At 35.1% G+C, this 13,227-nt stretch overlaps 1 protein-coding gene across 1 annotated transcript; it reads left to right on the top strand.

Annotated features, from left to right (window-relative positions):
* The first annotated feature begins 3,386 nt into the window (after window positions 1–3,386).
* LOC142231294 (uncharacterized) lies at window positions 3,387–9,026 on the top strand. The gene is made up of 3 exons (XM_075301909.1): window positions 3,387–3,521; window positions 8,100–8,272; window positions 8,337–9,026. The coding sequence occupies exons 1-3, from the start codon at window positions 3,446–3,448 to the stop codon at window positions 9,024–9,026; spliced, it is 939 nt and encodes a 312-aa protein (XP_075158024.1). The 5' UTR covers window positions 3,387–3,445.
* Window positions 9,027–13,227: the final 4,201 nt, after the last annotated feature.

Below are 13,227 nucleotides of genomic sequence, written 5' to 3' on the forward strand. Positions count from 1 at the left end.
TCGGTCCAAGTTTTGATATAGTCCCCTTATAAACCGACTTCCCGATTTGGGGTCTTGGGCTTATAAAAACCTTTGCTTTTTATCCAATTTTCCTGAAATTGGAAATCTAGAGGTATTTTTGGATTATCAAAAAGTGTATTGAAAATGCTGCCTATCGGTCCATGTTTTGGTATAGCCCCCATATGGACCGATTTCCCGATTTTGCATCTTGGGCGTCTAGAAAGTGTATTTACAATCCTATTTGCCTGAAATTGGAAATCTAGAGATATTCTAAGACCACAAATTGGTGTGTCGAAAATTGTCAGAATCGGTCCATGTTTTGGTATAGTCCCCATATGGACCAATTTCCCGATTTTGTTTCTTGGGCTTGTAGAATTCGTAGTTTTTACCCAAAATGTCTGAATTTTGAATTCCAGAGGTATTTGATGACCTTTAGGGGGTGTGTTGAAAATGGTGAGAATTGGTCCATGTTTTGGTACAGCTCCCAATAGCCCTACCTCCCGAATTTATTTCTTGGGCTTCTAGAACCTGTAGTTTTTATCCACTTTGCCTGAAATTGAAAACCTAGGTACTTTACACCCAGAAAAAAAGTGACCACTTCTTTAAGTTAAAATGAACTCATTGTTTTTTGTTTGTATGATTCATTTTTATACCCACCACCATAGAATGGTGACGGGGGTATAATAAGTTTGTCATTCCGTTTGTAACACATCGAAATATCGATTTTCGACTATATAAAGTATATATATTCTTGATCAGAGAGAAATTCTAAGACGATATAACGATGTCCGCCTGTCCGTCTGTCTGTCTGTTGTAATCACGCTACAGTCTTCAATAATGAAGCAATCGTGCTGAAATTTTGCACAAACTCGTCTTTTGTCTGCAGGCAGGTCAAGTTCGAAGATGGGCTATATCGGTCCAGTTTTTGATATAGTCCCCATATAAACCGACCTCCCGATTTGGGGTCTTGGGCTTATAGAAATCGTAGTTTTTATCCAATTTGCCTGAAATTTGAAATCTAGAGGTATTTTATGACCATAAAGAGGTGTGCCAAAAATGGTGAGTATCGGTCCATGTTTTGGCATAGCCCCCATATAGACCAATCTCCCGATTTTACTTCTTGGGCTTATAGAAACCACAGTTTTTATTCAATTTACCTGAAATTGGAAATCTAGAGGTATTGTAGGACCACAAATACGTGTGCCAAAAATTGTGAGTATCGCTCCATATATTGGTATAGCCCCCATATAGACCGATCTCCCGATTTTACTTCTTGGACTTATAGAAACCGCAGTTTTTATTCAATTTACCTAAAATTGGAAATCGAGAGGTATTGTAGGACCACAAATACGTGTGCCAAAAATGGTGAGTATCGGTCCATGTTTTGGTATAGCCCCCATATAGACCAATCTCCCGATTTTATTTCTTGGGCTTATAGAAACCGCAGTTTTTATTCAATTTACCTAAAATTGGAAATCGAGAGGTATTGTAGGACCACAAATACGTGTGCCAAAAATTGTGAGTATCGGTCCATATTTTGGTATAGCCCCCATATAGACCGATCTCCCGATTTTGCTTCTTGGGCTTATAGAAACCGCAGTTTTTATTCAATTTACCTAAAATTGGAAATCGAGAGGTATTGTAGGACCACAAATACGTGTGCCAAAAATTGTGAGTATCGGTCCATGTTTTGGTATAGCCCCCATATAGACCAATCTCCCGATTTTATTTCTTGGGCTTATAGAAACCGCAGTTTTTATTCAATTTACCTAAAATTGGAAATCGAGAGGTATTGTAGGACCACAAATACGTGTGCCAAAAATTGTGAGTATCGGTCCATATTTTGGTATAGCCCCCATATAGACCGATCTCCCGATTTTGCTTCTTGGGCTTATAGAAACCGCAGTTTTTATTCAATTTACCTAAAATTGGAAATCTAGAGGTATTGTAGGACCACAAATACGTGTGCCAAAAATTGTGAGTATCGGCACATATTTTGGTATAGCCCCCATATAGACCGATCTCCCGATTTTACTTCTTGTGCTTATAGAAACCGCAGTTTTTATCCAATTTACCTGAAATTGGAAATCGAGAGGTACTTTAGAACCTTAAGGAGGTGTGCCAAAAATGGTGAGTATCGGTCCATGTTTTGGGTTGGTCCCCATATAAACCGACCTACCGATTTGGGGTCTTGGGCTTATAGAAACCGTAGCTTTTATCCAATTTGCCTGAAATTGAAAATCTAGAGGTACTTGAGGAACATCAAAAGGTGTGCCGAAAATGGTCCGTATCGTTCCATGTTTTGGTATAGCCCCCATATAGTTCGATCTCCCAATTTTACTTCTTGGGCTTATAGAAACCGTAGTTTTCATCCAATTTACCTGAAATTGGAAATCTAGAGGTATTTTCGGGCCATAAAGAGGTGTGCCGAAAACGGTGAGTATCGGTCCATATTTTAGTATAGCCCCCATAAGAACGATCTCCCGATTTAACACCTTGGGTTTCTAGAAACCGTAGTTTTTATCTGATTTGCCTGAAATTGTAAATATTCTGGTATTTTAGGCTCACAAAAACGTGTATCGGATTAAGTTTTTATCGATCCATTTGGATCGATATAGACCGACTTCACTTCTTGAGGGTATAGAAGGCGCACTGATCATGAAAATTGCTTGAAACTCAAAGTAAAATTTCCAGATTTTACTTCTCGGGTGAAAATCTACAGATTTAAGATTTCAAATCAAGACGTTATTTTATAATTTTCTTGCACACTTACAAGAGATGTTAATGATTCCTCTAAAACTCAAACAAAAATGGTTCTTATAAATCCAGAATCTGATATAGTCCTCATAGGTGAAATCTTTAAATTTATCTTCGGGAAGTGTCCTCAAGTCCTCAAGCCCTCCTGAAATTTCAAAGGAAACCCTAATATTTGGTTCATGGTGGTGGGTATTTAAGAATCGGCCCGGCCGAACTTACTGCTGTATATACTTGTTTTTATTACAAACGTAATTTAAAAACATCATAATAATTATAAATGTATGGTATTGTCAATCAAATAAAAGTCATATTATTGTTTGCACTAATCAACTTGAATATAAAATAAATATATAGCATTATTATCTTATAATAGTGGGGTGGGTTGGAGTGGTGGGCACAATTTCTTATCATTTTGCCAAAGTGAATTTACATGTTGACTTTCAATTCTGATAACCAGTTTAGTAAACCGATAGCCGATTAATGATTGTTGGGTAAGGACTTATCGAATGGAACCACCTCATTGATATTGGAATAAACGATAATTTGGATATTTTCCTCTAGTCATAGAAAAAGAATTGAACTTATTGGTCGAAGCTTTTTTGGAAAACCATTTAATACCAACGGGATTATTATATTCACAGTGGTGGTGCTAATGATCGTGCTGTACTATCAGAAAAATTGGTAAATCATGAAGAATGTCGGCGCCCCATCTAAACAGGGTCCTGAAAATTTCAAACATTTTCATTTAAGCCCATTGACAACAGGTAATCGTATACAGAAAAAAAATTCAATCTCAAAATTGTTAATTTAAATTTCTTTAATCAAAAAAAATATAGTCTCAATCAATAAAGTCATTTAAAAAATAAATTGGTCCAATTAAACAATTAATTGATACAATTAAGTTTTGCGATTTATTTTTGTTTTGAAGGGAAAAATTGTTAAAATAATTGGAAAAATATTGGGAAACATTTTTCTTTCAAAAAAACGAAAACCGAGAGAGTTGACGAAAGATATCAACACAACACAGCGAGAGAATCAAATGGGAGCAATTGGTGGTTGCTGCGAAACTGCTTGTATGTTGTTTTGGAAAACTGTACTTGTGTAAGTGCATTCGTTTTGGCTATGCGCTTGGCATCTGAAGGAGGTCTCACCAAAAATTAGATATGATTAATGCTAAATTTTATTTAATTTAAATATCAAAATGTGTATTCGAAGAAAAGAGAGCGAATATACATTTGGAAAAATATGAATACACTCAAAAAAAAGTGAACTCTCTATTTCACTAAGCCAATTTAACTTTATTTTAGTTCATGGAATTATTATGTTTGGAGAACGTTTCTTCTACTCTAATAATTGTTTGTGTACGTTAGTTAAATTAACTAAAACCGAGGAAAAAATGTACACAAATGAAGGGTAAAGATTAACTAAATTCTTGTCTTCCAAAAAATAGTTCAATATTTCTTTAAATTTGTAAATTTTACTACAAATGCGTTCATCATGAACTTCGTATGTCACTAAAGACATTCTTGCAATTTTGAACTCCAATTTTTTCCTTCAAACTACAAAATTTTCTTTAACAAGTGAAAAAAATTAATTAAATCTTAGATCTTGAATTTGTCGAAAAATATTTACTTATTTTTATGACATCGGCGTGATGCCAGCGTTTGTTATACTGTTTAGTTAAAATTTTCTAAAAATATTCAAAATTTTCTAAAATTAACCGATATATTTCTTCCTGGTGGGTTCACTGTTGTTTCAGTGTAGTAATGCATTTTATTATACCAACTAGAGGTCTGCATCGAATAACTTTTCACTACATGTATGTAATTCGCTGTCGAATATAGTACATACACTGTCTTTCTCTTAGAGCGTAAGTAGTGAAGTGAAGAGAACACTTGCTTGTCAAATTCCACCAAGTACTTATCCGTAACAATATGTGTTCCGAAAAAAAGGAACAATAAAAATGTAAGTACTTGAGAAAAAGTACAACATGGATTCTCTTCACTTCACGTGGTACCAAAAGTATTTCTCTGTTATGTGCGAAGCAAAACTTTCCATTATTATTAATCATAGATATGTATGTATGTCACATATTTCATATATTTATGTATGTCACACACTTACCTTAACGTTTGCCGTTCTTTATAACAAACCGCAAACATATATTATGGACAGTAACTGTTTTTTCTATTTCTGAAACTGCACGTGGTACATGGAGTACTCTATGAAGTTTTGTTCTCGCAACATACTCGACGTGATCACTCTGAGTACACTTCAATAAGAGAGAAAGAGGAATATGTGTTTGTTGGTATTGAAGACATCAGAGTAGCAACAAGAAGTTACTCGTGGCTTTCGGTGTGCATCAAAATGTGTACCAATTGTCTTGCGACTCTCTCAAATAGATGTACTCATGTAGCAAGTGCACGTGTACTCTGCGTTTACAAATGGAATTGTGCAGACCTCTAATACCCACCACCATAGAATGGTGATGGGGGTATAATAACACGTCAAAATATCGGGGAGAAATTCTACGACAACTTAACCCAGTCCGTCTAACTGTCTGTCTGTCGTGATCACGCTACAATAATGAAGCAATCGTTCTGAAATTTTGAATCGTACTGATAACTCGCCTTTTGTCAAGATCGAAGATGGGCTACATCGGTCCAGGTTTTGATATAGCCCCCATATAAACCGACCTCCTGATTTGGGGTCTTGGGCTTATAGAACCGTAGTTTTTACCAAATTTGTCTAAAATTGGAAATCTAGAAGTATTTTAGGACCCCATATAGACCGATCTCCCGATTTTACTTCTTGGGCTTATAGAAACTGTAGTTTTCATCCAATTTACCTGAAATTGGAAATCTGAAGGTATTTTCGTACCATAAAGAGGTGTGCCAAGAATGGTGAGTATCGGTCCATGTTTTGGTATTGCCCCAATATAGACCGATAACCCGATTTTGTGCCTATTTGCCTGAAATTTCAAATCTGGAAGTTTTTTAGAACTATAAATAAGCTTGCAAGAAATGGCGTGCATAGGTTTGGTATATCCCCCTTGTAGACCGATCTCAGGATTTTATTTCGTGGGTTTTTATCCAATTGGCCTGAAATTTTAAATATAATGGTATTTTAGACCCACAAAAACGTGTATAGGATTTAGTTTTTATCGGTCCATTTGGTAAGGCATCTACACGCACAGAAAAACCATGTTTGGACATGGTTGCCGCATCCATTTAATGCTTATCTAGAGCATGTAATTGCCGCGAAAACTATGTATTTTGTCTTTGTAAAAATAGTTTTCGAGCGGAGAAAAATGTATGGTGGCAATAAGCATTTGAATGGTTCTCAAATACCGCAAACATGTTCTATCATTTAAATGATAGAATTTGAGACAATTAAATGGTCGGGAAAATCATGTACCTGACCATTTATTTTTTTTTTTACTTTTTTACAGGGAAAAAAGTATTTTTATGGATTAAGTATAGACATGTCTACAACCATTACATGGCCATAAAGACCATTTACATTTTTTCGTGACCATTTAATTTTTTAACTTGTTTGCAGCGAAAAGAATTTTATAAAAACATTGAGCACGTACATACGATTTTCAATTTGCGCGTCAGTCGTGTGTTGATTATTTCTTGGAATGGACGGAGAATACGGATTTACTGTGTTTTGTGTTAATTTATTTATTCAGAAGTGGCACGTGGTTTTATGTGAACACAAAAAGGAAAGTGTAATTGAAACAATGTACCTGTTTTTTTGTTCTGCATTTTGCTATATGGTATCATTTATTTTTATTTGCAGTTACATGATGTCTGCGTTTGTAGATTTGATGGGCTCGATGTAAATATGGAATAATTACTTATTGTTGAAATTGAAATAAAATAGAGCGTGTAAAAATATATGATATTTGCTTGAACGGCATTATAAATACAATTAAACAATGAATTAGTTTATAAATAAATAAAAACAAACGTATAAAATTAATTTTGTGTTTTCTTTTCTCAAGTGGCGTCCTTTTTTCGACGATGAAAAAAGTTTTTTCATAAAGATCAAAACATTTTAGGTTGTGACCATGTTCTTTTAACTAGGAGAAAAACATTTTTAATGAATACCATAACACTTTAAATCGTGACCATTGTCTTTTCATTCAAACAAAATTCTTTTTACCAATATAATAACATTTTAGATGAGAACAATTACATTTTTCTTATAACCATGTTCACTGAGCCAACATGGTTGCAGGTTAAAATGTTACATGGTCGCCGCAAAAATAGCTCCTATCATATTATTTTGCTCTTCGAATATGGTTGTGACAATCATGTTTCTTCTCTGCGTGTATATAGACCGATTTCACTTCTTGAAACTGAATGAAAAAATTCCAGATTTTATTTCTCTTAATCATTTAAATAATGGGAGTAAAAGCCTACAGTTTTTAGATTTCATCACAAGGCGTTATTTCATAATTTTCTTGCACACTTACAATAGATGTTTACGATTTCCGTAAAACTGAAATAAAAATGGTTCTTATAAATCCAGAATCTGATCTAGTCTGCATAGGTACTGGTCATACTGATCTGCTTGCGAGAATATCTGTCATCAAACCCCCCTGAAATTTCCTATAGGAAACTATTATATTTGATTCATGGTGGTAGATATTTAAGATTCGGCCCGGCCGAACTTATTGCTGCATATACTTGTTGTTCATTTTATGTGGATGCATCAAAACAAAACGAGACAGTAAAATAAAAAGAAATGGAAAAATTATGCAGTGAGATGTATAAAAACAGGGTTTAGTTTCTCTTTTTTAATAAGAAAACCAAGAGAAGTTGACGACACTTTACAAATTAAATTAAGTACAAAATTATTCGTTAATAAAAAGTCAAAATTGTGTTTAAGATCCAGTTAAAAATTATTGTTTAGGATTTGAAAATAATGTACTTTTGAATGGTTATCCTTAAAAAGCTATAGGATTCGATGGAAAAATATTAATGTTTTTACTCGACTTACGACAAATAATTTATAATTTCTCTAAGAACACAATCCATTTTGGGAGAAACTGCTTTCAAAAATATAATAATTTTGGATCAAAGGGTTTACAAACATATTATGTTCACATAAAACAAACATCATAATGCTTCCTGCACATATTTTTGGAACATATGTTAGAGAAGCAGTTTTTTTTTTGAGGGTCTTGATGTTTCCGAATAAATTATGGTCTATCACAATGGACTTGCGCCAAGCCACAACCCTGGACATAAGTATTTCTATGCTTGATGATTAATTTTAATTGTAATACTTTTTTTTTGGTATTATTATTTTTTTCTTTAATTTGTTTTCAGGATTTTTAATATTCATATCAGGTGGTATGAGCTTAGCACAAAGCGTTGGTTGGACTGACCATCATATGGCTATATCTCAACGTCATTTCTACTTCAGTTGGTTCATTGCAGTGATTATAGGGGCCTTGCTCTCATTGCCAATGCGTGATGTGGTCTCAAGAAAACTGTTAATGGTGAGTTTAGTTAAAACGGATAATTGTGAAATTCTTCAATAATTTCCATATTCTTTTGCACTAGGGATCCTCATCGCTGCTGCTTTTAGTTGGAGGTATACTTTTCATAAGCCTCACACACAATGTTGATGCCTTAATTGCTGGTCGTTATTTCAATGGTATAGCCATTGGTTTAATCACTGTTCCATATCTGGTACATTCAAGTGAACTTTCTCGTAATAATCGACGTGGTGTAGCAACTGGATTGGAACAATTTGCCATAACTCTCGGCATAGGAATACAAATGATAGCCGTCAGTCAATGGGATCCTAAAGTCTATTTCACTGTCAATTGCCTACATGGAATTTTGGATATAATTTTGGCTGTATTATCTATGGGATCCCTCTACTATTTCATTGAATCACCGGTGGATTACCTACGATTTGGAGATGATGTAGCCGCCTTGAATGCTTTGGGTCAATTGGAGAGACCACCAGGAGTTAAACTCGAAACCCATAGACATTTGGCAGAACTCAAGGATTATGTACTTGAACATGGGAATAACTCATTTTTGGAGAGTATGAAACGTAGCTCAATCCCAATGATAAAAATGATTTGCTACCGTAGTGTAGTATTGGCCTTTAGCTATTCCATAGTTTTGACTGCGGTTATGCAATTTGCTATTGGCATCAATGGTGCCATGTGGTCACCAATATTAGCTGCCTGTGTAAGAATATTTGGCAGTTGTCTAACCTTAATAGTTGTGGATAAATAGGGTCGTAAATATACATCGATACTATGGATTCTTGTTATAGCTGGCCTAATGATTGCCATACCAGTTATAACTTCACACACCATGACTTTATGGAATTCGCATAGAATGGCCACAGTTATTTCGATTGTGGTATCTATGCAATTTTTTGTTGGCCTCTTCTCTCCAAATACCTCAACATACATGAGTGAAGCTATACCTCTAAGGACGAAGCCTTATTGTATGACCGTTTGCATTATTGTGGAACAATTTATTCAAATCATTTTAATTAGTACCATCAACTCTATAGGTAATGATGGTAGTTTTATGGCCATGGGTATTATAATGCTAGTCATTGGAGCTTGCCTACCCGTCACTTTACCCGAAACGAGGGAGACTTCTTTGAAAGAAGCCCAAGAGCGTTTTTCTTATGTCTTAGTATTAAAAAGAAAATAATTTTTATATTTGGAAAATTTCGAAAATCTTAACAATAAATAAATAAATACGAAAAACAAGTATATACGGCCGTAAGTTCGGCCAGGCCGAAGCTTATGTACCCTCCACCATGGATTGCGTAGAAACTTCTTCTAAACGTACCAAGAGGCCACAAAACCAAATCTCGGGATCGGTTTATATGGGGGCTATATATGATTATGGACTGATATGGACCACTTTTGGCACTGTTGTTAAATATCGTATACTACCACCACGTACCAAATTTCAACCAGATCGGATGAATTTTGCTTCTCCAAAAGGCACCGGAGGCCAAATCTGGGGATCGGTTTATATGGGTGTTATATATAATTATGGACTGATATGAACCAATTCGTGCATGGTTGTTGGATACCATATACTAACATCGCGTACCAAATTTCAACCGAATCGGATGAATTTTACTCTTCCAAGGGGGCTCCGGAAGTCAAATCTGGTGGTCGGTTTATATGGGGGCTATATATAATTATGCACCGATGTGGACCAATTTTTGCATGGTTGTTAGAGACCATATACTAACACCATGTACCAAATTTCAGCCGGATCGGATGAAATATGCTTCTGTTAGAGGCTCCACAAGCCAAATCTGAGGGTTCCTTTATATGGGGGCTATACGTAAAAGTGGACCGATATGGCCCATTTGCAATACCATCTGACCTACATCAATAACAACTACTTGTGCCAAGTTTCAAGTCGATAGCTTGTTTCGTTCGGAAGTTAGCGTGATTTCAACAGACGGAAGGACGGACGGACGGACATGCTCAGATCGACTCAGAATTTCACCACGACCCACAATATATATACTTTATGGGGTCTTAGAGCAATATTTCGATGTGTTACAAACGGAATGACAAAGTTAATATACCCCCCCATCCTATGGTGGAGGGTATATTAAATAAATCAAAATACTAATACAAAGAAAAATATGTGAAATTTATTTATAAGGCATGTTAAATGTAAAAACCGATCAGTGTTACCGATCAGTGATACTTTTCTGTCGCTAAATGTCATACACGCAAAACAAAGAAATTTTAGACCAACAAATATCGTTTCCCATTTGTTTTTCGCTGTAAGGAAGTTTTTTTGGAAGAAAAGTATATACTTTTTGTGATAAACGTTTATTCTATTTATTTTATTGTTTAATTTAATCATACAGTAAATGTATGACAAAAAAGAAAAGAAACGTAGCATTGGCTGCTAAGGACTACGTTTATTCTTTTACAAGATGTAAACACAATTTCATAAAGACTAAGTCAATTAAAACTTCTCTGGCTAATTGCATCTTCCCCACATCTTATTCACTTCCACGAGGTTTTTTAGTTCTAAGCAACCTTTTCTGTAATACAAACAATGTAGAAGAAGTTATTCGATTTTATAAATTTTACCGTTCGCCTAGGCGGAGAATCGAACCGCTGACCATAGAGTTTGTAAGCCAACACACTACCCATTAGGCTACGAAGCTGTTATTGCCATCAACAGTCAATTGTTTATATAGCCATAAACGCAAAAAGTAACTATTTGACTGTTTGCGTTGCTTTAGCATAGTTTTCGGAGCCCACGAGCCGATTAAAGAAAGTTTGTTTAACAGAAACACACATTTAGTTCGCCACCGTGGAGCAATAGTTATCATGCCAGCCTTACATACCAAGGGTCGTAGGATCAATCCCTTCTTTGACCGAACACCAAAAAGTTTTTTTTTTAACATATATTTCAAATATGTTCGGAAGATTCCGAAAGGATGTTCGACATTAATTATACCCTCCACCATAGGATGGGGGTATATTAACTTTGTCATTCCGTTTGTAACACATCGAAATATGGCTCTAAGACCCCATAAAGTATGTATATTCTGGGTCGTGGTGAAATTCTGAGTCGATCTAAGCATGTCCGTCTGTCCGTCTGTCCGTCCGTCCGTCTGTCCGGCTGTCCGTCCGTCTGTGGAAATCACGCTAACTTCCGAACGAAACAAGCTATCGACTTGAAACTTGGCACAAGTAGTTGTTATTGATGTAGGTCGGATGGTATTGAAAATGGGCCATATCGGATCACGTTTACGTATAGGCCCCATATAAACCGATCCCCAAATTTGGCTTGGGGGGCCTCCCGGAGCAGCAAAATTCATCCGATCCGGTTGAAATTTGGTACGTGGTCTTAGTATACGGTCTCTAACAACCATGCAAAAATTGGTCCATATCGGTCCATAATTATATATAGCCCCCATATAAACCGATCCCCAGATTTGACCTCCGGAGCCTCTTGGAGGGGCAAAATTCATCCGATCCGATTGAAATTTGGTACCTGATGTTAGTATATGGTCTCTAACAACCATGCAAAAATTGGTCCATATCGGTCCATAATTATATATAGCCCCCATATAAACCGATCCCCAGATTTGACCTCCGGAGACTTTTGGAGGGGCAAAATTCATCCGATCCGGTTGAAATTTGGTACCTGATGTTAGTATACGGCCTTTAACAACCATGCAAAAATTGGTCCATATCGGTCCATAATTATATATAGCCCCCATATAAACCGATCCCCAGATTTGACCACCGGAGCCTCTTGGAGGAGCAAAATTCATCCTATCCGGTTGAAATTTAGTACGTGGTCTTAGTATACGGTTTTAAACAACCATGCAAAAATTGGTCCATATCGGTCCATGATTATATATAGCCCCCATATAAATCGTTCCCCAGATTTGACCTCAGGAGCCTCTTGGAGGGGCAAAATTCATCCGATCCGGTTGAAATTTGGTACCTGATGTTAGTTTACGGCCTCTAATAACCATGCAAAAATTGGTCCATATCGGTCCATAATTATATATAGTTCCCATATAAACCGTCCCCAGATTTGACGTCCGGAACCTCTTGGAGGAGCAAAAGTCATCCGATACGGTTGAAATTTGGTACATTTTGTCAATATATGGCCTCTAACAGCCATGTAAAAATTGGTCCATATCGGTCTTTAGTTATATATAGCCGATGACTTATTACAAAAAAATTGGTCCATATCGCCAAAAATAATCTACCAAAACTTTATTTCCATAGAAAATTTTGTCAAATTTTATTACTATAGAAAGTTTTGTCAAAATTTCATTTCTATAGAAAGGTTTGTCAAAAGTTTATTTCTATACAAATGTTTGTCAAAATTTTATTTCCATAGAAAATTTTGTCAAAATTTTATTTCTATAGAAAATTTTGTAATCTACCAAAACTTTATTTCCATAGAAAATTTTGTCAAATTTTATTACTATAGAAAGTTTTGTTAAAATTTCATTTCTATAGAAAGTTTTGTCAAAAGTTTATTTCTATAGAAATGTTTGTCAAAATTTTATTTCAATAGAAAATTTTGTAAAAAATTTATTTCTGTAGAAAATTTTGTCAACATTTTATTTCTATACAAAACTTTGTCAAAATTTTATTTCTACACAAAATTTTGTCAACATTTTATTTCTATAGAAAATTTTGTCAAGTTTTTATTTCTATAGAAAATTTTGTCAAATTTTTATTTCTATAGAAAATTTTGTCAAAATGTTATTTCTATAGAAAATTTTGTCAAGGTTTCAGTTCTATAGAAAATTTTGTCAAAATTTTATTTCTATAGAAAATTTTGTCAAACTAGATTATATACGTATTTAATCGGCCTTTTTTTGTTTAATATATACATAAGATTCGGCCTGGCCGAACTTACGGCCGTATATACTTGTTTTTTACTATGAAACTTCAAAATGTGT

The sequence above is a fragment of the Haematobia irritans genome, chromosome 3 (genome assembly GCF_050003625.1).
Source record: "Haematobia irritans isolate KBUSLIRL chromosome 3, ASM5000362v1, whole genome shotgun sequence".
Lineage (NCBI taxonomy): Eukaryota > Metazoa > Arthropoda > Insecta > Diptera > Muscidae > Haematobia > Haematobia irritans.